Here is a 25,968-nt window from a genome sequence, read left to right as displayed (position 1 = left end):
ATTCACACATACTCAACATGCCAGTTTTGTTTGTTTTCTTGGTGAAAAATGATTGCATAGAAAGCAGCATCCCTGGACGTCCCCATCCATCATTCTGTTGATACTCTTCTCTCTCCATACCGGTGTTAACAATCTTGTTTTTTCTTTGAACCAATTTGTATTAAGCGATAGAGCGCTCAATCGTTTATAAACTCAAATACATTTCAAGTATGTTTCGGCCAGCGTTTTGTGTTCACATGGTGCAATGTACAACACTTGATTTGCTATAACTATGACGATAGGAACTGGTCCATCCATTACATTTATGTGACAGTGTTTAAAAATAGGTGCTGTTTTTCAGTGTTTGGTAGCCTTAAAATGGAAATCATTTGGCCATTTTAGATTAGATTGTGCAACAAATGCATATGCATAGTTATAACATGATTTATGATGCATTTTTAAAGTTTGAATGTTATTGGTTGAGGCATGTTAGAGATTATGGCTCTGGAACTAAATTCATTAAAACAAAATGGCCACCAATTGGCCATTTTGAATCAGATAAAAAAAAAATTACATGTATAAAGGTACCATTATGTACAGTGTACATGTATGTACAACGTTAGAACAAAATATATTCAAAATATGCAACCGAGATCCATGAAGGGAGGGAGTGAGTGAGTGAGCGAAAAAAGGTTAGGAGGAGGTAGTAGAATGACATTGTTGTCCTTGCATACTTCATTTTGATAGAATTAACATTTTTTTTACTCCAGACCACATGTGTTACATGCATTTACATATCATTGAAAGCAGACACAGCAAGGCACCGAATAATCCGTAAAGTGACTCATGTATGTGTTTTAACATCAGCTGGTGAAATCTGCAAATTAGCATAATATTATTTGAGGTGAAATGCATACACTACTGTGCTTGATCTGTTCTTATACTGTACATAGTACAATGTAGTGCTTTATATAAAATTTCATTTTATAAAAAAGTGCTTTATATTACAATATTAATGACAGATTGAAATCTAAGGATTATCCCAGTGTATGATATCACAGAGATGTCTAGTCCTGGAGTTAATAATATAATTACATTTTAAGGATACACTGGGTTCAATAATATACTTTTGACAAATTATTTCCTGTGACCATCTGTGTAAAATTGTATGGAGAATACAAAAGGTAAATAAACTACTGAATTGTGCAACCCTGTTGTATGCATTTTGATCAATATTCTGTTCAAAATGGCCACCAGTATAGAGATTACTTGTAACAAACATGATGGGAATAATACTAAATCATGGTTGCCACAGTAACAAGTTCATTTCATTTTCCCTTTTTTTAATCCTACATTTTTGTAAGTTAATATCCATATGTTCATTGATTTTAAAATATGGATTCATTATAGTTGATGCTCTTTATAAAAGCCCAACATACTCATAGGCCAGGGTCATCTACTCCTCATGACCTAAGTCTGCCACATGACCTACATACAAAAGCCTGCAGACAGATATTACATTGTAAAATGTGTTCATTTAAAAATGCATTAGATACCCTGTCAAAGTGGTTAACCCCTTTGAATACCAATAAGGGCATCAAGACAAATTCCTTAGGCATTAAGGTGATATTTCTTATTGATGCCTAGAACATGAAGTTCACGCCCAGCATGGGTTTGGCTTACATACATATAAGCAATACTATTGGAGGGGTGTTTAAAATGGAAAAAATACAATATATAGAATGACAGTTTCTATCAGCCATTTATCTCTTAAAAACACCATATCATGAATTATGGTGTATATAAAAGCACAAGCTGATAACAAAAAAGAAGAAAAAAAGATACACATCAGAGTTTCAAAGTGGTGAGATGCCATACATACAAACCAGATCTATCAGAAGTAATCAAATTTATGATTTATTTTTACAAGATTGGCAACAGATTAATTTTATCATTCATCAATAGATTAGACGGGTACTAAAAAAATGTCTTTAAGGTTCAAGTTTAATACAGTTTAATATAAAAAATGGCTATGCAAATTTATTTCCACACAAAACATTCTGAATGGTGCCAAGGAGATCAACAATAAAATAATTACCTAGATTTATCTAGGGATATTTCTATGGCAACGAAGAAGATGAAGATCCTAACATTACATTACTGTGTGATGGGAAAGCCATTTGGATTGCATTATACAATACAAGACAGTCAAGCAGCCATAGTGTTTTTTCATCGCTTGACGAGTTCACATAATATGCAAATACAGAATTCATCTTCATGGCGCAGCTGTTAATTTCATAGTATGCATATCATTTTAATAATTCATAAAATAAATAAAAATAAGTGAAATATGATGAAAATGATATACATCATGTAATATGATCACGGTAACTGTGAGAATTTTTGGTATATAAATGATTGAAGCCACTACATTTTAACTTATGTGAGATGCATAACCAAGTTCCAAAAAAAAATTCATACACAGGATACAGAAAATGTAGAAATATTCACTAGATTTTAATTTAGACCATTGAGCAATCAAGGAATTACGCAAAATATAAACATTTTTTAATAATTAAGCCTTAGAAAGTACGCCTGTGGACAATTAAGCATGCATACATGTGTATGTGCAACAGCAGATATTTGAAGAAATTAAAAATGAAATTAAATGAAATGAGCCTAATAACACCACCACTTGGATTTCCTAATTAGTAATTAAAGGTCAGGGTTTGTATATTAAAATGAACAACTGCATTTATAAGTTATATCCAACAGTAGAACAGAACAGACAGTTGCATAGTATGTATCAGAGTGCATTAACAAACTCAATTAATTACTCCAAAACCAATTAATTACAGCTGCTAGCTCTCACTTTATAGAATTGGACTTCTCATCATGATTTATGTCTAAAAAGGAGATTTTTTTTTAATATTCTCCCATATCTAAATGACTTTTGAAATAGTGCTACAGGGTTCATATCCAGAGTAAAAACTAACTCTGCTAGAGGGTCTGAATATCGTTTTCAATGGCCAGACATCCTTAGAGGTTCTGAACACTGGAGCCAATGAAGAAACAGACTTTACTAGGGGTCAGACTAGATTGATTATATACAATGTAGTCTCCAAGGTAATGAATGACTTGGCTAAGGGGTCTGACTGAGATGAATAGTCTCTACAACAATTGACTTGGCTAAAAGGTCTGGCAGATTGAATATGGTCTCTGTTATTATTTATTTATAAGTACACATTTGTTTGTTTTTTCTTCAAATAAACCATGTATAATTTGCAAATTGTTACATCAGAAAAATGTTGGAAATCAGAAAAAGTAAAAATTAGCAAACACCACCAAACTGAAATGAGTACATTAGTACAAAAGTGTGAAAATGTCTCAGAGGTACTTTTGATTGAACATATACAATAGTAAAAGTTAAACTCTTCAAAGTTTATGTGTGAATATAATGCAATCATTGTTTCAAAGTGAAAATTAAAATTCCTAACATTCAGTGAAAGAGCAATGGCATGAGAGCTTAGGATCACCAGCCAGCAGATTCTCAGCACCAATAAGTAGCAAATTTGATCCAAATTCACTCAAAAGTTTGTGAGATTTTGCTTAAACTGGTTGAAATAATTGATATGCAAATTAGCTACTTAATATGCACAGACATAGCTTCAAAACTAGCACACAGATGACAATATACAAACACAGACGTAGAAATCAATAGACCCTAGTTCATGTCTTTTGTTGTAGAAACAATGTACTTAAACCTTTGCAAAGATGTGACATGTGTCCCATACGATATATTACACATACTGTATGTACAATTTATTGTTACACAAAATTGAAACAATGGCTTTCATTATTTTCTACCAACAAGACATCAACTATACCAACTACAGAATGTCCCATTTAATACACAATTTAACATAAGTCTCTAGGAAAAAAAACCCTCACACAATCGAATCGTTTCTTGAAATGGAGATTAATCAACATACAATGTTTTCTTGACATGTTATTTCTCTGCCTCTCAATGGTAATCATAAACTCTAATACAAACCTGATATGACAATACAAGTATCCTTCGCCCGTCTCTTCATTGTTTTATAAGCGGCATCAGCAATCGCGAAGACATGCGGTGGCCTCTCGTAAAGTTCCCGTCCCTTATATTGCTGTATAGTGTCATTGTCAAATATATTCATAGTCCGGTACGGATTCACCGACACACATACCTCCCCAATGTACGTATAGATTTTACCTTTCTGGAATCTACAGATAATAAAAAAACAAAAACAAAATGTAAGCATACATGTGTACATATATAATGAGGTTATTCACAGAATACCAGAATTTACATCAAGTACATTGTACTGCAAAGATATTGTTCAAGATGTGGTTTATTCAGATTTATATTTGAGGAAATGCCAGCAGTGGTTATCAACAAGTTCCGTCAAGGTGGCAGTATCTAAGCCACTGATCTTTAAAGTTCTTGTCGTTACTACATGTACATGTTATAATATTTTCTAAAGTAACTATTGTACTATAAAGCATCATAGGTTACAAGCGAGGCGTATAATAAAAATTGGTATAATTATCCATTTAATTTTATCCAATTGACGGAAGTATTGCGGATCATATACAATCAAGTACAACCATTTGCTTTTGTATTTGAATTTTGACGATAACAAAAGATGGAAAAGGAACAATTTGGGGACAAATACAAATTGTAGGTTCTTCCACAATTTAATATTTGCCATAACCCGTATTTTATTAATTCAATTAATATTGTATTTATTTGTTAGAAAATGAAGATGAAACTATTTACCCAGGCATCTAGACCAATATTAATAGTTTCAGTAATCTGCTATTTGACCAATCAAATTTGAAATGTGATCTCAAGCGATTACCTTCATCACCGTTTTTTCGGGGTTTCAATATGCATATAAACAGCGAGAAATAACATTAACATGACAGATTTTGCACAAATGCAAATGAAACACCTAGCTCATACAGATATGTGCAATAATATTCGCTCATGCTACCAAAGACATCCCTTAATTATGAATTCCATTCATTACTTATGTAAAATGCTGCAACCAACCAATAGAGCCAAAGTGTTCAATTAGTAGCATGATATTTGAGCAAAGGTTTCTTGATTTTTCAAGGAATGAAATGTATACTAGATCAGCAAAAAAATAATTTATTAAATATAAAAACATTTCTAAAAGAATTAGTCATCAGCTCTTAAAAAATCTCACAGTCTACAGACAGTATTCCGTACATGATCATTATACAAGCATATCTGAGGTTATTTTGCGAGCGGATAATGTGACTGTGTTGGCAAATACTACGCTGTGATGCCAATATTGATAAAGATCTTGTCAGACACTCTATCAAGATCTTACGATCGCTATGGCAACATGCTTTCAACTCAAATAAAATGATCTTATCCCATTATTGAGTTCATTTATCTTAGAGTCAAAGGTCGTTAAAACATTGACATTTATAAAATTGCGTCTCATAAACTAAGTGATCACATGATCAATAAAATTGTTTCTAGTTAAATAAATATATACAATCATTTGTAAAATGGCATGTTTGCGTAATATAAAAACATAAACTATTTCTAAAACCTATCAATTGAACACTATTTCATCGATCACAATGGCTGAGCGAATGAAGACTATTGGTATTGAATTCTGCAATGGTCAATTCTTGGACCTACCAGTAACATTTCTCTCTGCAAAAAATAAATACTTTTGCTATTTAACATTTCGTACCAGTCTGCACAATGCTAATTCTAATATTTGAAATATATCTCTGAAGTGTTATGAGTAAAATCTGATGGGATATTTGCTTCACATAAATTGGGCATGATTGGAGGGGAGGCACAGAGACTCTTGGGTAATGGACATCATCAGATGGCTTCTATGGCCAATGAAAATTTCCTCTTTCGACTTTCCTAAGGGTCTCACCGGGAGAATTTCTTGATATCAATTTTCATGACATGATAATGTGAAGGCACTCGTGAAGATAAAATTAAGTGACAGTCCTTACGAGTCAAAATTCAGGAAATTTAACTCTAGCGAAAACGAATTAACTGCAAAGACAGCGAGTCTTGAGTTGTAATTTGAATATGGACAAAAACGTCTCATGATATTTAGACATATATACAGCTATAAATTGAATTTTCTCCCTGTTAACTGTATATTATTTTTACCACCCATGGCATAGCTGCTGGCACCAAAAAATGCCAAAGTCAAAACAAACACTGCTAAGAACATATCAAGGAATATTGCAATATTTCAAGGAATATTGCAATATTCCAAGCAATATTGATAGAGAGAAAGCTATTTTCATAATCAGTTTATTTCAGCGACCGCTAAAAAAGCTAAATTTCGGCATTAATTACATTGTAAATTACAATCGAGTATAAAATAATGAAAACCTTGATCTACCATGCGACAATGCATTTTACAATTGCTTCTATCGAGTATAAACTACGCAGACACCCAAGATTATCGCTTACACTTTGCATCAAGGGTCCATTCACAGTATAAAGCACTGTGTCAATGCTACTCAAGCAGCAGATAAGTATCTCAGTCTGTACTAACTCTCTGTTATAAGAGAGGAATTTGTGCATCTTTAAGACTTAGAATACTCAAAGAAAAAAAAAAACAGGATCGCCATCAAGTATGACCTTTGAATCACTTGAAGATGTTTGAAGCAGAAAATTGCCACCAGAGAGAATAATTAGGCATTAATAGTTCAACTGATAACAGTTAATCATCTGTGTAAGTTTATATATTTCATTGACGCATCACTTGTTTGTGTTCCAGTGACTTTCATCCGCTATTGTCAAATATACATGTATGCCATGATCATCATTTCACGCACTGTGGTGCTTTCACCAGTCTACCTCTCTATTTTTTTTATTTTTTTTTAAATCCTGATATTAACCCTCTGGGCTCCAAAATACTTCAGGCACCATCCACAAAAATGTTCCATTTGTAGAAAATTTTGATGAAAAATTTCAAATTTTTTTGATCAAAAAATAAAAACATTGTCACATTGTCTGTCTAGTCCAAAATTTAAATTAAATTCAGTGAAAATTAAAGGAAATGTGAACAAATTTACCCGTTTTTGAGCAAGAAAAAAATGTGGTGCTCAAAGGCTTCGTTTTCAACATAATAAAAACATCCATGCTCACAAATGTTAACCACAAGTCAGATATTTGGGAATACAGTGATCTCACATGATGTCACATACCACACCAAAATGTTCTATTTTGACAATTATGACAGCGTGCATTCAGTGTGTAGAGTCCTCATAAAATGCCCACCTTCAAATATTTTCCTAGGTTATGTGACATCAGAAAGTATAGCTACCGGTACATGTACATGTATTAGTATACTAGTACGGAACTACTTTCTGAAAGTTGACACAAGTCTGGATAGTAGAACTACACTTTAAATTCACATTTATCACTTCTCCCTTCCAAAAATGGCAGTAAAACATTTTCAAATTCTCAGTATTTTTTCCCTGCAATTCCAAAATGACAGAAAATATTTGAAGATTATGATTAAGACACAGTAATATTATGAGTGGAGTATTATTGAATTATTGCAAAAAAATAATATCGCTATGGTTTTTCAAAGTAATTAATTTACTACAGGTTTCAACCTATAATTGTAATGCAGAACAGACGATAATAAGTGTAAAATGAAAGATTAATCCATCAAGATTTAATATGCGAGAGTCAATTACTATTAATGAATAATAATAATAATTTGTGTTTCAAAATGAAAATAAGAACTACGGTACATCAATTACAACTGCTGGCTTAGAAGCTCTTAAGTAACTAGCATACTACTCAAAATGTCAGCTATATTTTCACTGCGCTGTTGTCAACATTACAATGATTAATGCAGTGGAAATCCAGCGAGGAAACCGCCACTAATCATACCTAATCAGAGCACTCTAGTTGTAGGCCATTTTCTTCAGTCAAACCATCATGTCCTTTTTTCACATAAACATCTACAAACAAATCTTCAAGTCTTCATTTTCAAAATCAATTTAATAACCAAACATTGTAACTTTATATAGTAAACAATTAGAGTGATTACAATTTTAGTAGGTATTTACTTTGTCAAATATGTATTTTTTTTAACAATATATTAAATCAAACAATGTTTAAATATAGTAATAACTGTTTATAGTTTCCAAATAGTTTTTACAGTTAGCAACACAAGAGAAACAATCATCAGTGTTTATTTTTGCACTACACATATGGATCACTAAGGGTTCACAGTTGTTCAGTTGCAGTTTGTTATAAAAACTATGTCGTAAAAATTTTGTGAACAATCAGATGCATTTGGGTCGTGCATGACAGAATCTTAGGAAAATCACTATATACATGTACATAAAAATGTTGTGATTTTAATTACACATACATATTTAGCAATATGACATCAGCGTAAGTCAGATTTTGTGGTATAATTGCGATATTTGGGTATAACTGTGATATTTGAGTATACATGTTCATGTAAGTGATATTTGGGTATAACTGGGATATATTGGGTATAACTGCAATATTTGGGTATAACTGGGATATTTGAGTATAACTGTGATATTTGGCTATAACTGGGATATTGGAGTGTAAACTGTTGGATAATGGGGTATAACTGGGATATATTGGGTATAACTGTGGAACATTATGATATAGCAATTTGACATGAGTGCAAGTCAGATTTTGTGGTATAACTGTGATATTTGGGTATAACTTGATATTTGGGTATAACTGGAATATTTGGGTATAACTGGGATATTTGGATGTAACTGGGATATTTGGGTGTAACTGGGATATTTGGGTGTAACTGGGATATTTGGGTATAACTGGGATATTTGGGTATAACTGGGATATTTGGGTATAACTGGGATATTGGAGTGTAACTGGGATATTTGGATATAACTGGGATATTTGGGTATAACTGGGATATTTGAGTATAACTGGGATATTTGAGTATAACTGTGATATTTGAGTATAACTGTGATAGTTGGGTATAACTGGGATAATTGGGTGTAACTGGGATATTTGGGTATAACTGGGATATTTGGGTATAACTGGGATATTTGGGTATAACTGGGATATTTGGTTGGATATTTGGGTATAACTGGGATATTGGAGTGTAACTGGGATATTTGAGTATAACTGTGATATTTGGGTATAACTGGGATATTTGGGTATAACTGGGATATTTGGTTATAATTGGGATATTTGGTTATAATTGGGATATTGGAGTGTAAACTGTTAGATGATGGGGTATAACTGTAACATTGTGATATAGCAATTTGACATGAGCGTAAGTCAGATTTTGTGGTATAACTGGGATATTTGGGTATAACTGGGGTATTGGAGTGTAAACTGTGATATTTGGGTATAACTGGGATTTTGGGGTATAACTGGGATATGTGGGTATAACTGGGATATGTGGGTATAACTGGGATATTGGAGTGTAAACTGTTGGATAATGGGGTATAACTGGGATATATTGGGTATAACTGTGGAACATTATGATATAGCAATTTGAAATGAGTGCAAGTCAGATTTTGTGGTATAACTGTGATATTTGGGTATAACTGGATATTTGGGTATAACTGGGATATTTGGGTATAACTGGGATATTTGGGTATAACTGGGATATTTGGGTATAACTGGGATATTTGGTTGGATATTTGGGTATAACTGGGATATTGGAGTGTAACTGGGATATTTGAGTATAACTGTGATATTTGGGTATAACTGGGATATTTGGGTATAACTGGGATATTTGGTTATAATTGGGATATTTGGTTATAATTGGGATATTGGAGTGTAAACTGTTAGATGATGGGGTATAACTGTAACATTGTGATATAGCAATTTGACATGAGCGTAAGTCAGATTTTGTGGTATAACTGGGATATTTGGGTATAACTGGGGTATTGGAGTGTAAACTGTGATATTTGGGTATAACTGGGATTTTGGGGTATAACTGGGATATGTGGGTATAACTGGGATATGTGGGTATAACTGGGATATTGGAGTGTAATCTGTTGGATAATGGGATATAACTGGGATATATTGGGTATAACTATAGGATATTTGGGTATAACTCTGGCACACTGGGATATACCGATAAGTAGGATATTGCAGTATAACTGAAAAATTGTTGATTATCAGCTGATATTAATCAACTCTTCCAATGCCTTATTTTTTTCTCAAAAACATTTTTCCCTTGGCTTGGATTATATTTTTTTAGAATTACTCTGTCAATTTTGCACTATTAAAATTTCTCATTGTCTACAGGTCCTTATGAAAATTTTGAAAATATATGAACAAATTTACGAGGAAGGTAATACAAATTTGAAAATTTTCAAGACAGGCCTTTGTAAATATTGTTACAGTATATGCAAATATGTTTTAGTAGTGCCTGGCACGAAAATGTACTTTAAATAAAATATATTACATAGACATGCGATAATTTATGGGCACCATATTGCTGTCTGTGTATGTTGTACAAACAGTCATACATCTTAAATAACTGGATACACTGTACTACATGTTGTCAATTCACGGCAAACAAACACACACACTTTAATTTTACGTGACAAACTTCATGAAATATCAAAATTTTGTAGCAGTGAAAAGGCTTTTGTAAGGCAACAAACTTCTTGTGATTCACAACAAATCATCAAAAATCCACAGCAAATTGACGTAGCTAGGTTGAAAATGTCTTTATAGTCTGCACACATATTCATTTAATCTTTTTCACACTGTACCGCACTGTACCGCGTTCTATGATTACGTCAGTTATATATTTAGTAAGATTTCGTAATCATGACAATCGAAATAAATCATCTACACAATACATGTGGTTCAAGGACACTCATTTTTGAGGCAAAAATTTTTTAAAATATGTTGGTTTAATTGCAACTGAATAGTGAACATTTAACTTAACTCTCGCCCAAATTTGTATGCACTTTTTTCTAATAATTCTTCAATATTTCTGGAAATGACCATATCTTTGGAGCCAACAGACACAGTTTGTGTTAATTCTTAGTTTTTACTCAAAAAAATTGGCTATTTTTATCCCAACCTTCTGAAGGAAAGTGCAGACTTTAAACAGAACTATTTTGTGAATTTGTGATGAAAAGCAGGAACTGGTGGTAAAAAGGTTAAGAACACCAAGGCAGTCAGGTTGCTCATTCATTGAGGCAATTGCTTTCATGGCTTCTGAATTTTGGAGCCCAGTATTATTGTTAACTGTACACAATTCATCTAAACATGCTTTATTGAATCGTTTAATACATACAATGTACATGTAGACACCCTGTCCATTTATCAGACACATGACAATGCTAGACTGGAACATGAATGTTCTCATGACAACCAGATTAAGATACTTTGCTCCCAACAAATATGGTATCTATATCAACCCAATAGTATGTAAATATTTCATTTTTTTGTATAATCGCTTCACAATAAATTAATGATATATACGCTCATGATGCATACATTCTAGCGCTTAATTATGTAATTTTTCGTAAGAACAAGGAAAAGCGAGTATCCATTAGAAAAAAAAGAAGTCCCAGAAAACACAAAACATTCTACAAAGGAAATCTAAGGAAAGGGGGTGAATAAAAGGTAACAGGCTGTTGATCACATGGATACACGAATAATTTATCACTCAACTTATCATCTCCTTAGATGACAGTATGTGGACACACCCAGCGTGCTAACATGCAGCTATCTATTATAATAAATATATATAACCTTCAGGGATCTTGTAGGTTAATAAGGTTTATCTTTCATTTAGCAGTAATAATTGGCTAGTACATAATTCTTTAGGTGATAATAGAGTTTGTGTAAAGAGATAGATAGAGCACTGAGATGTCTGCCAATGAAAAATGTCAAATAAACATGTCACACAACAGATGTACAGTGATACATTGTATATTGGTTGCCAATGTGTAAGGGGTGAGTTCCACAGAGTCTAACGCTCCTAGACTTGGCTCTCCACCCCACCTCATCATTGCCAAAATTACCACTTAGCTTCCTGTCTCTTCACTGCCAGCATGGTCACATGGCTGTCAACCTCATCACTGCCAACATGGCCACACTCCACCCGAACACTGCCAACATGGCCACTCTCCACCCAAACACAGCCAACATGGCCATTTGACCTTCCACCTGAATAATGCCACCATGACCACTCTCCACCCGAACACTGCCACCATGGTCACTCTCCACCCGGACACTGCCACCATGGCCACTCTCCACCCAAACACTGCCAACATGGCCAATCTTCATCCGAACACTGCCAACATGACAACTCTCCACCCAAACACAGCCAACATGGCCATTTGGCCTTCCACCTGAATAATGCCAACATGGCCACTTTCCACCCAAACACTGCCAATATGGCCATTTGGCCTTCCACCTGAATAATGCCAACATGGCCACTCTCCACCCGAACACTCCCAATATGGCCATTTGGCCTTTTACCTGAATAATGCCAACATGGCCACTCTCTACCCGAACACTGCCAATATGGCCATTTGGCCTTCCACCTGAATAATAAACATCAGTTTACACATCAGCATTGACTTTACCGTTAAATACATTGTAATTTATAAATAGATATTTTAGAATTTAATTTGTTTGGGAAATTATCTAATTTGATCCACGGCATTATTCAAATACGTTTTTCAATATGAACTGAGATAAGTACAAGTACTATACTGACTTTATTAAACCTCCAGAGGTCTCATTTTTTCTCCCACTGCATGATTAATTCATCATTTTTTTCTGTGCAGCTTGAATGAAAGTGTAATTTATACTTTCATTTGTTTTTGATACAGGCAGGGAGGCGAAAGGAATCTGAATCATAGCTTTTATTCTTTTTTCAGAAAATCAAAACAAAATTTATAATATTACTGAGAATAACAGAAAACGAATGGTTAATATAAATTAAAGCATTAGTAGATGATCACAATGTTTCTTTATAATTATTACATTTTTTTCTTTTCAAGAAAACAAACACAAAAGTGATCAAATAGTTGATCATTTTTTATTTGTGGTTTCCAACCTTATAGTATAATTTGCATTTTAAAAATGTCTTTATATTTAGTTTTTTAAAAATGTATTCCCACTCCAAGCTATGAATCAGTCTCTGCTGAATTTTGTTTATGTCTTAGCAAACCCTACATATGGTTGCATTTCATCGAAAGAAAAACATATTTGAGACTGCACATGACAGAGCTGTGGTGACTATCTTCCTATTATAATGCAATTGGATCCCCTATCCTGGTATTATTCAGTCCCGACAACATGTGTCTACGCTCTGTTACATTTATCATTTATTGTAGATGAACTAATATACCGGTATATTGTGTACAAAGCATGTCAAGGACGATATTTGCTCTATTAGACGCATATATGACCTGGTAAGCCCTAAATACTAAAATACTGTATTCTAAAATCATTACTTATAAGTGCATATGCTTACTAATGGAGCAAATATGGTAATCGGGCATAGTAACATAAGTGTAGTGGGTGCATTTGACTGCTCGGGAGCATAAACATATGTAGCCTGTAGTTTAACAGGTACAAACAGCGGGTGCTAAATTTGCATATTATTGCAAAATGAAAGAAAAACAGTGTCGTTGTGTTTAACATGAAAAAAAAAAAAAGACTGCAATGTAGAATACATTTGTATGGTTCATCAGGGCCACGTCTGCATGGCATAATTCAATAACCCGTAATGACTATTTATTCACAAACAAGTCATTGTGAAAATTGACTCCAGGAACGCTGCATCATTTCATTTTTTTGAAAATGTACAGTGACCACAAGCTTCACACACCTACACATTACACATAGTTGATTAAACCTTTGAAAGAGATTAATTTGCAAAGGATTTATAGAAATTGACGACTTATTCCTGCTATTAATCGCCATTTCTTAATCTTCCCAGTGACGAAATTTTGTCAACCAATTAAGAACATGGTTTACTAGAAAATGGAATGTTACACACGTTCTGATAAAATTGGAATGCTGTTCATGCAGGAACCAAATATGATTTGCATAGATAGCTGGCTAAATGTACATGCAGTCAGAGACCATGTGCACCTGTGACTGAAATTACTTGAGCCATTACATACGGATTTTCATCAGAAAATTGAGCTCAACAACTATGATTGATTTAATCAAGTGAAAAAACGTAATTCATCAATTTTATAGTACGGCTTTAAAAAAAAAAAACTATAACCAAAGTATGATGTATTTTTAATCATTGAAAAAACATCCGCGTCATAAGCAATATTTATCAAAACTCAACAATTTGTAAAACAAATATTACATTAACAGAGGATATTAAAGTGGATATATATGGTGTATGAAGCCAAATAAAATGAAGGCTGCAAATTTCCATTATATCATGGTACATAAGAAAAAGAATATAGTATTAAATTAAAATTACAATAGCCAACTTTCACAATCGTTTCTCTTTCCCACTTTTTTGGTAATTGACTCTGTGTAAAACTAATTTCCTATATTTCTATTGACTGAATAAAGTTGATACACGGGGCTATAAAAGAGTAATATTATCCATTTTCCTGTGTTGGAATCCTAATTGTTATGCTAATATATAAACAATAGGGTACTTCAAGCGAGCACATTGTGATCAAGAACTTAGTAACTTGAACAGCATTTTCAAAAGTGTTTGATGTTCACAGCAAAACAGTATTGTTCTATTTGACAAGCGCAATACTAGCATGTCAGGTTTCTGATACAATGTTTGAATTTCACTGCTAATAAAAATAATTAACTAAGAACAAAATTAAAAAATTTACTTGACAAAACTTACTACCGGTACTGTAAAATGACTAATTTTCACTGGGTTTAAATTTCGCTGATTTACCATTTCAGGCATATTCAGTAGGTTTTAAATTCACGGTTTTATCTTTTAGATAATGTGTTCTATGCTAAATTTTACATATTCACTGGGTTTTAATTTAGCGAATTTTCCAGTCAGCGAAATAAGCAAAATTATAACCCAGTGAATAATTAATCCTTTTACAGTAATCCTGAATTTTATGAATAACAAATTACTACATGTAGTAAGTAGTAAATTTTGTGCAAAGTAATAATCAACTGATGATTGAAACAGGACTCCATACAAAATTATCAGCAAATTAAACAGGTAGTCCTATCATGATGCACTGGTAAATCCAATTTTTGTTTAATAAGGAAATGTTCCATTCAAGAAACAACCAAAACGATTTTTTAAAAATTAAATATAATTAAATGTAACAACCAATTCAATTTTATCTTCAGGCAAATTCTTTTCTTTGAATCACCTCCAAAATATTTGAGATGAAATATTGTTAACCAATGTATCGTTAATAAAAACACTACTTCAGGAATGGGGACTGCAACTACCGCCAGGAATACCAACAACGACAGATTGATATTACATGTGTATTACCAAATAGTGAACGTCATGGAAGAATCATCAAATTATAACAATGGATGTCTTGTCTGTGAAAGACGTGAATCATTCCTCAGTAGAACTTACTGCAGAGTTAGCACAAGCAGCAGTGAGTGATTTATCATTACACGTAATTCAAATATTAAAACAATCAGAAAAAAACAGTCATTTTAATAATGTACATGTAGTGTCACCACAGGATTTGAAAAATACGACATTATCGCAATCCGACATATCAAATTTATTTTACTAAAGGAATTATGCATTAAACGAACAAATAAAATATAGCATTGCAGTGTATTTATTGAAATGATAAGGGTAAATGACCTAATTGTGTAGTATGTATAGAAATATAAATTGAATAAACCAACCACACCCAGTAAGCAATCAACTATATCAATATGAGGATGTCTCCTTGGTTCATTATTTATTTAAAACACTGTATTAGTTACCATCACAACAATGATCGCCTCCACAAGTCTGACATCATAAATACATAAACTTGAGTCTACAAAAAAATGATATTCTGTCAAAAGTTACTTGTATATGTATCAACCGTAACAATCTAAGTCCTGCAGCAGAGTAACGGTATTTGTAAAACACACTGTGGAATAAACTACAAAGTAAAATATTTATGCTTGCATTGTGCATGTACTAATGTGACAGACTAATTCACATAACATTGTAACTTAATTCACAAAAAAAACTTATTTATGTATTGTTAGTTATGAATATTTATGTGAAACAAAAAATTCTATGTATAAATCGGTATATCTTGTACTCACATTTACACTTATAATGATATACATGTATGTTTCTGTTTGTATGTGTGTTTAACAATTTGAAAAACTGATTTCTACAGTTGAACCCAATTGTGAATCAAACTGTAAATCCAAACTACATTTTGACATGTACATGTAGCTTATTGCGTATAAAGAAACAGCAAAACCTGTCTCAACAAGTGAACACCAAAGAAAAATGTGTTTCTCATAGGGTTTAATTTGAGTAGGTTCTGTATTGCAATTTGCAATGTTCAATATTAGATGTATGTACATGTACATGTACATAGAGTCAAAATCAACAATTTATAATATCAATATTTTCAAACTACATATAATTAAATGAACTGAAAGGCCACCTACATGCGAGTATTCATCACACCCCTGCCCATAGATTTAAAGCAGTCCTTATGTAACTGCATGTAAAATGCCTCTGTATACAAATTTAGTATATGTATATGCAGATAATCCTAATACTGGAAGTTTTTGTTTTTTTCAAAATTAACATGGTATGTTTCAGATTTTCACTTTATTTTATCAGCAACACCATTTATTTATATTTCAAAAGTATTATTAAAAATGTCCCTCTGGTATATAACAGATAAAATTTGTAGTATTAACATTATTTTCCAGCTATCTACAAACACTGGAGGGCTGTGTAGTGGTATCACATTCACTGTTATTTCACAGCTAGACATCAATGATGTGAAATAATATCAGTGACATGTGACAACTGTCACACTGAATATTGCTACGGACATGGTATTAGATGTTCCAAATATTTAAATATTTTTGTCACCAGGCAGTGATTGGATGACCTGGAAAACCACTGATTGGACGGCCTGGACAACAAGTGATCGGACAGGCAGAACAACCAGTGATCGGATGGCCTAGACAGACGGTGATTGGATGGCCTAGACAGACGGTGATTGGATGGCCTAGACAGACGGTGATTAGAAGGCCTAGACAGGCAGTGATTGGATGGCCTGGACAGGCAGTGATTGGATGACCTGGACAGGCAGTGATTGGATGGCCTGGACTGGCAGTGATTGGATGGCCTAGACAGACTGTGATTGGATGGCCTAGACAGGCTGTGATTGGATGGCCTAGACAGGCAGTGATTGGATGGCCTAGACAGGCAGTGATTGGATGGCCTAGACAGACTGTGATTGGATGGCCTAGACAGGCTGTGATTGGATGGCCTGGACAGACTGTGATTGGATGGCCTAGACAGGCAGTGATTGGATGGCCTAGACAGACTGTGATTGGATGGCCTAGACAGACTGTGATTGGATGGCCTAGACAGGCTGTGATTGGATGGCCTGGACAGACTGTGATTGGATGGCCTGGACTGGCTGTGATTGGATGGCCTAGACAGGCTGTGATTGGATGGCCTAGACAGACTGTGATTGGATGGTCTGGACAACCAGAGATATGATGGCCTCATCAGACAGTAATTAGACATCTGGTATGTTACCAGACAATACAAGTTTTGCCAATGATACATGTTTAGACAGCTGTAAATATCAAGTACATACAATACTGTGAAATACTTTATTTTCGATTGGAATTAATTTTCGCTATTTTCGGTGAAGGAATGATTCAGTGAAAATAAAATCCAGCGAATATACCTTTTGCCCTATATTTTACATTCAACTGGTCAAAAATCAGTGAAAAAAATTTTTGTACAAAACACCCAAAAAGTCTTTTCAGCGAAAAAGCAATGTATGATTGCTTGTCTCTTTAATAATAAGCCAGCAATAAACTCACACTTCTAATCAGAATAATGCCAATAACAGTTTGAAAACTTTATTCTCTGTACTAGAATCCAGGATGTATCAAAGCATTAAACTATGTTCCACTAACGGACCACGATGAAATAACACCCACAGAGTTATATACATACCGCCTCTCGAGAACGGTGGTTGAGTGAAACTCCATAAACTAACAGATCAAAACACTGTCAGTATTTATAAACATGTATGCATACACATACAACTAAAAGAAAAAAAAGCAATGTAGGAGTTTTGTTTACTTTCTATTTATAACCATTTTACATCACCTGTCCAAGTATGTACCTATTCCGCTGATAATTGATTAGAATCAGTTTCTAAATGTGTATATCAATGGGGAGGAATAACTAAAATAATGATGATGTAATGAGCACATTACACTGATTTTATACTATAAAATATTTATTATATAAAAAAAACAAATCAAACATGTATTTTTTGAACAAATTCAAACAATACAAAAATAGTGTCATAACAGTTACACTGTAAAGGTGCCATTAGCTATAGCTCTTAACATAACAGAATTATTTTGAATGTTAACAAAACCAATAAATGTGTGCTAGCCTGTAACCAGCACCAACTTTGAACAAAGATATTTATGAGAATTAAGAACAAACAACACCCTTCTGATTCAGTCGTAGTGGAAACCTTATGTAACTTTACCACCCTGAAAAAATTACAATACAAACTTTCACAATTAGTTTTTCAATTAGCTGTACAACATGTGAATTAATTATTATTTTTCACGACTGAGCACTATTTTTATAAAAATATCTCACAATTCAGCAGTTTCAACCAATCTCAAAGAGATATTAAGAAAACAATGCGAAACAACGCAGAATTGGAACTGATAATTACTTGTATTAAAGTTCTTCAAATAATCTTTAATTTGATTGATTGAGTACCGGGTACACCCCTCCCCCTCCCCCTATCCCACCAAATAAATCTCTACATTTCATGGCGTATTGAGTAGAGAGCCAGCTTACATTATCTAATACTTTCAGAATTACTGTTAAAGCTCCAGTTTCTTTTGTTATATTACAGGGTGGAGTCAGATTTAGACATTCAATCTTTTTTTTCACATGCAGGGGATAGGGCCAAATATAAAAAAAAATACTGTGGTTCATATACTGGTAACCTGATTTTCAAAAATAGGCAGATGGTTAAGAAATTTTTTTCAGATAAATTATTTCTTGGTTATACATGTAAATGCATTTTGTTTTTTTGTCTTTTATATTATGACATTATATTTTATATTATTTGCAAATAAGATTTAATGTCATAAATCTTGTTTGTAGTTGTTTACATTACCAAGTTTTGCAAAGTAAAATCCCATTCAAAGCCTGGCACAATTTTAAAATTTGTGATATCACCTAAATATGGTTAAAAAAGTTTACGGTCGGGTAATGAAAAATGTCAGGTTATAGAAACCACACAATTAAACTGAAGGTTCATTCAACAAAGCAGTAAATGCCAGGGTTCTCCCCAGGGGCATGATTGAATAGGGGTTTCCAACTGTTAATTTTTGGATAAACAATAGAACCAATTTAGTGTAACAACAAATACAATAGATATAATTAACATAGATTGTTATGTAAATTAGCCAATATTCTACACTTTTTCCCGGGAGAGAACACTGAATGTCCTAAAGCATACTAGTATAATTAATATACTGTATGATAAGAAGACGGAATCTAAGAATAGATGTGACCAAAAATGAGGTAAGAGTCAGGTGACATGATGAAGAACAGATTACACTTTATAACAAAAGAAGAAAATAATGAAGACAAAATAAACCCTATGAGGTAATGCAAATATTTTTAAACATCAGAATTATAGTCAAATAATGTAAGAGGGCCTGTACAAGAGTCTGTATCCTGCCCCAATGCAGAACAGTAGTGTAGTTATGTATAAACATAAAACCAGAAGCTCTCACTGGTCAGGTAATTATTTCCTTTCTGAGCTTTGTCGTTATGGTTACAGTGCATTTTGTTTCTTGTTTTGAATTTGAATTTTACAAAACAAGAACTTTTCTATGTAAGACTTTTATCATAAATAGCATATCTTCATAAACTATTAAATTTTACTAGGCATCAAGGTAGGGGACACACAGACATCTCGGCAACACAATGTCAGACAGACAATTCTATGTGGTAGTATTTATAGTTTACATTGTTATCATTTCTGTGGGTTAAAGGGGCACTTCCAGTTAAGCCTAATCTCACAACAAATTTACTTTCTGGATTAAAATTACAATGGATAACAAAAGATTGATTAACTTTGTAAACAGCATAAACAATAGTGTCCCATGATTCTTTGGTGCAATCCACGGGATTGAGCGGTTGATGTAGAAAATATTCATCGTTTCAGTAGATCTGCGTCTACTGATGTCCAACATGGCGACGAAGATTTGAACCCCAAAAATGCTTCTCTGAACGTTTCATAAGTATATTTTGTACATTGAATTATGATCTGCGTTTTTTATGAGAACACTATGATAGTTTAAACAATGTTAGTTTCATTTTATCGAAGTTTGCAGATATTTTACTCCCCGATCGCAATGTCGGCCATCTTTTTTTTTCCTGACCGCTGCCAGTGGCAGTGTAAGTGACACAGAAGTTGTATGGTTACAATCGCCGCAACATTGGCAGTATGCTAATTCCCTTTGTTTTAATTGTTTACCGAGACACGCATCCTAACAAAAGAAGCGAGAGTTTCCTAACCATTTTTCTAGTAACCATGGTTTAAAGTAACGTAATGTAATAACAGAACGCCAGCCTCACCCTTCATTCGTAGGGTTTAGAAGTTATTTTCGCTCACTTCACTCATGATGACATGGGCACAAGAAACACCGCACCACTCGTGAAAATAACTTACATACCCAACAAACGTCAGGGAGAGGTCATGGTGTTCTGACATACCGGTAGTATCTGACATGCAAAAGCTGTTTCATTCATAATCTGTAATCACAAATGTGAGCAGCCACACCCAAAGATGACAATGTTGCATTCCATAGATGTGTCAAATTTCACTTCCACACCTACATAGAGGAAGTTATGTAAGCATCTCAGCAGATTGCCCCATGCCAGACATCCAGCAGCAGTATGACCTAATGACCTTCTACAAGATGGGAAACCACCGGATACACACGGATACACACAAATACAACTGTAAATAAGCATGACTAAAGCTTGGAATATCTAACTCAAATTTAAGTAATTTTCTACATGAGACTTTTAGTAATATTATTAAATTTTATTACTTTTATAGTATTAAGATGATTTTACCGTAAGTTTTTAAATGAAAGCAAATACCAAAAGCCTGTTATAAACTGTAAACAAAGGGGGGGGGGGTATTTTGCGTCACTATTACATAACAGTGATTGACAAGAGTTTATTACAGGGAAGTATTTTTTCTTCTCTGCCCTAGAATCCAACTAGATTTTCAATGGAATCTTAACATATGAGCAGATTAATCATAAATTTGGCACACAATTATCATATTCATAGTTGTAAATTAACAAAAAATGGATGTGTTTTTGATCTCATAACAGCAAAGAGACTTGATCGCTTTTTTCTAGGTACATGTATAATATATTGTCAGAATAAGGTTTTAACAGATTATGTTTGCTCTCTGGCCTCTAAAGCAGTATAACATTCACATGTCAATCAATGATACGGTAGGTTAGTTCACAGTCCATCTGGTTAGTTATTATGTGTGCATATTTTTCAGTTATAACAGGATACATTTTACTAGTACAGACTCATTAGTTGAAATTATTTGTAAATTAGATATACACTATCATATATACACTGTACAACTCAATTTAATTTCAAAGCTACAAGAGGGCTCAATGGCTGAAAGAGGATCAGACCATTTCATTAGGGGTAAACGGGATAGAGTTTAGGGGTAATTTTTCAGAATTGGAAACTAGCGACCCCCAAATAAGAGCATTTCACACATATTTCACATATTAATTTATAACCATGATGAACAGACAATTTTTGGAACCAGGTACCTGGGATTTTTTTTAAAATTTATTTAGCTTCCTGTTAGCTCACCTTCCAAATAACATAACAGTCTTCACTCACTCACAGTGTGATAAGAGTCAGGGTTGGGCTGCATACTTTGATCCCTTTTTAAAATCCAATCACTTATTATGAAATATTAAAAACCCAAAAAATACACAGTTTAGTAAGAAAAAAAAATTAAATAAAAAATCGATAGCTCAGTCCCTTTGTGGGGAAAAATTATCTCAATCCTAATAAAACTTAAAAAATTCCCAAAAACTGATAAATTTGCTGCAATGTTGTCATCACCAATACTTAATAAGTGTGGACATGACAGAGGCTACAAAATCAGGTTTACTTGATGATTATTTTTATCAGAACAAAACGCTGAAAAATTAGGACAAGAAGAAATCAAGATTAAGAAATCAGTCTGATTGTAGAAAGGATAAAATGAGTAAAAATGGTCATTTGAAACACCTGTTAAAGATCAAACAATGGAAACAGACATGAAAACTGCCTTATCCTCATTCTGAGGTCAACGTCTGCTCCACCCTATAGTGTTTGCCTAATAGCAATCACTAAACCGTTAGAGAAAAGACATGTCTTTTATATTGAGTCAAAACATAGAATTTTTGGGTTTAGTGAACTCAATGAGTGAGTTTCAATTTTTTTTTTTTAATATCATGTATAGTAGAATGAGAAATAACTGTGCTTAACCAGGTCTACGGTTCACAATAATTGTATGTATTTATTAAGGGATATTCTTTCAAGGTTTTATAAGATAAGGTTATATATTTAGTGGTTTGTGAAATAAACAAAACATTTTAATTTTAACTTTGCATATTCATTGGGTTTTTAGTTAAACTATTTATCTATCAAAAAAATAAGCAAAAATAAAACCAAACTATAATAATTTATGCAGTACTATTGTATCATTGCAGTATTTTTGTTTTCAGTTTCTTTTTGAATATTCAACTAAATGGTAACTCTGTACACCATGTAGATCAATATTGGTACTGATACATACAGAAGACAAGTGTTGACTTTAAATGATTTTATCTTATCACGCGAGAACTAACCACAAGCATAGCAGGGATACTTTTTTAAAGTTGTACACCCCTACACCCACCCGGAAGCGAAATCGACAGTGTCCGTGTTTTCAATACCGGCGTTCGGTGTAATACTTTCAATGCTTATACATTCCAAACAAATACATGCACAGAATAGAGCCTGTGATTACTGTACTGTGATTACTGTACTCTAGAAACCCCTGAAGTAGTTCTTTAAAACCTTCCCCCAAATCGCCCAAATTCATCCATTGCTCCACGTCCTGCATTGGCGGAAAAATCAATTGGGCAGTCGCCTCATCATCACCCACATCTCTCTACGTCCAGTCAGCACTTACCTTAGTTTCAAATTTTCCATAAAATGTGGCAGGTCGACGGTGTCCAGAAGGACGAAATCGCCTTTCCCAAACTCGGGACCCTCGTGTGGTTCGAGCATGATTACCGATCAGCAGTGAATTAGCGCTCCACACAGTTTCCCACGGTCTGCAGATCACTCCATCAGCCGCTTCAGTTCAAAATCCAAATGGTCATGTGACTCATCGGACAACGCCCTCTATGACGTTGACAATAACTATTTGTAAACAAAGGCGGCGGTGAAAGAACTGCCATGCGAGGGCTCGCGTGATAGGAGAGATAGATACTCGCCTACTCAGTGAAAATGTTGTGAATATGCATTTGTTTGTTCATGATAGTTTTTTTTTTTACAGACGAAGTGCGCAGACTGAGCTTGGAATAATATAACAAAAAACTGTATTCCCGTTTGTGTTCAGATTTCTTAGATACCTCCATGCTTGATGATGTAAGATTATTTCTTTGACTGTGAGAGTGTAAGTTTTTTTCACCACCAAAGACATTAGAAAAAGATGTCTTTGATTTCACACACCGGTGCGTACAACTGGCCACAGAACAAAATAAATAAACACCTTCAGGGGAAGATCACATGCCACTTATCACTTGGCAGTACATTGGACTTTTCAGTCTTCGTTTTTTAGAACAGTTTTTAATATTAAAAAAAAATGCCGACATTCGGATTGGCAACCTATATTAGCCCACCAAATCTCAAATTTGCGTGAAGTTACACAAAACGTAGCAACCTTTTATGACGTAAGCATGGAGCCTGTACAACACTGAGATGACGTGTGTGTATCATGTCTCCCCCACAGTGCAATGTACAGAGATTATTCTGTTATTACAGTAGAGTTATGACCAATATTTTATATACTGACTTTGCTTATCTCTAGTTCGTTCATTTTATTCGTCGCCCCATCTTCCCAGGATTCAACTATACGTATATAAATATTCATTACGCAATATGCATGTAATGTTATATCAGTCAACAATATGTAAATTACATGTTACTGTCAGTGTTCTTTTTGAAAAAAACTGTCAAATAACCAATTTCGGCAACTGCCGTTGCGGGCGGCAACGTTATCATCCACCTCTTACACACAATCACTTCACTTGAAGTTTTATTTTGATTAGCGTCATGATTTGGTTTCAATTTATTTAATTTATTTGTGTGTTCGTTGCACTACATCAAGCCTGAAGTCAGTGCCACAAACCATTTTTTTCTGAAGGAAGACTTTGGTCTGAAAAACTATCTTTGAAAAATATAATTACTATTAAGTATGCAGCCAGAGGTTAGAAGACCGATCATTTTCCTTGCTGTAAAATTGACAACGAAAATATTGAAGCGAAGTCACATCAACAACTGTCCGCCGACTACAGTGTAATCTCCGAGTCGGCTAAAAATAATCGGTGAAATGCATATCTAAAATTTGTGAAACAAATGTCTACAAACAAATCAAAGTTAAACTTTAAATATACCATGTGAATACAGAATATAAACAATCATTTGTATTAACAAAATATCTGCAAAAATCAAACTCCATAACAGCCTGAGAAGGTGACACGAGCATGACCCCCATGTACCAAATTTGAACAAAATCCGTTCTGAGGTTTTTATGAGATTTTGCTTACACATACAAAGAAAAATTGTACTCAAAAATCCTATATTTGACAAACAGTTCATTCGACGAAACAAAGATAGTAGTGTTTAAAGATGTAGATTCTCAGGAGGCAACAGTACTGTTGACTTCTCTCTCCACTGGACACCAACTAACTATTTGAGTTGACTTGCAAACAAACTAGAGCTTGCAACATGATAGTTATTCCTAGAGGGCGTACTATAAGTACTATAATACAGTAGTCACACAATGAGGCAGTTCATATTTGTCTCAGTAAATCATTAATTTTTGACAGACACCTGTACAAAATACTTGGGCAAAAGCCAGCTAAGATTTGCTGTTATCTATTCATGTCTAAACACAGCACCGTTTTCCTGAGATCAGCCATTTGTTTTTATACTAAAATATCTGAATTACTTTGAATAAAGCTGGAAATTATGTCCCTTAAAATAATTAGGCACCAATTTTTTTGGTAAGATATTTACATGAAACAAATACATTCGGTAGACTGCTTTCCCGCTGCTGTTTCAATCCTAAAACATGTTTGTATTCGAAATTAAATATGATGACAATGCATATTCATATTGAAACAAACTATGATAAAGGAAATAATATTATCCAAAAAAGGCCAAGGTCAACGGAGTTCAACTATGTTTTCAATAGGCGTCACAGTGCCCGTATGTTATATCATATCTTTTACCTTCATTACACTGTGGTTTAAATAATGGCGAGAGTAAGCGGGACATGGGGAATCCCCCTACCTGAATTAACTATCACACATAAACTCCCACAATGCACTGCTATGTATATACGTGATGCGCACCAGGTGGCGATGATATTACTTTA

At 33.7% G+C, this 25,968-nt stretch overlaps 1 protein-coding gene across 1 annotated transcript in view; it reads right to left on the bottom strand.

Moving 5' to 3' along the window:
* LOC100371419 (unconventional myosin-Id-like) overlaps positions 1-23,672 on the bottom strand; it is a 55,064-nt gene extending 31,392 nt beyond the window's left edge. The window contains exons 1-2 of the mRNA XM_085501145.1: positions 23,494-23,672; positions 4,034-4,242 (exon numbers count right to left, since the gene is read on the bottom strand). Of these exons, the coding sequence (XP_085357271.1) occupies positions 4,034-4,242; positions 23,494-23,591 (307 nt within the window). The 5' untranslated portion in view covers positions 23,592-23,672. The remainder of the gene's footprint in view (positions 1-4,033; positions 4,243-23,493) is intronic.
* Between the last annotated feature and the right edge of the window lie 2,296 nt (positions 23,673-25,968).

Source organism: Saccoglossus kowalevskii, chromosome 7, assembly GCF_978046115.1.
Source record: "Saccoglossus kowalevskii chromosome 7, keSacKowa6.1, whole genome shotgun sequence".
In the NCBI taxonomy this organism is placed as follows: Eukaryota; Metazoa; Hemichordata; class Enteropneusta; family Harrimaniidae; genus Saccoglossus; species Saccoglossus kowalevskii.
Note: the sequence above shows the minus strand (reverse complement) of the source record. Positions and strands in the feature narration are given on the sequence as shown.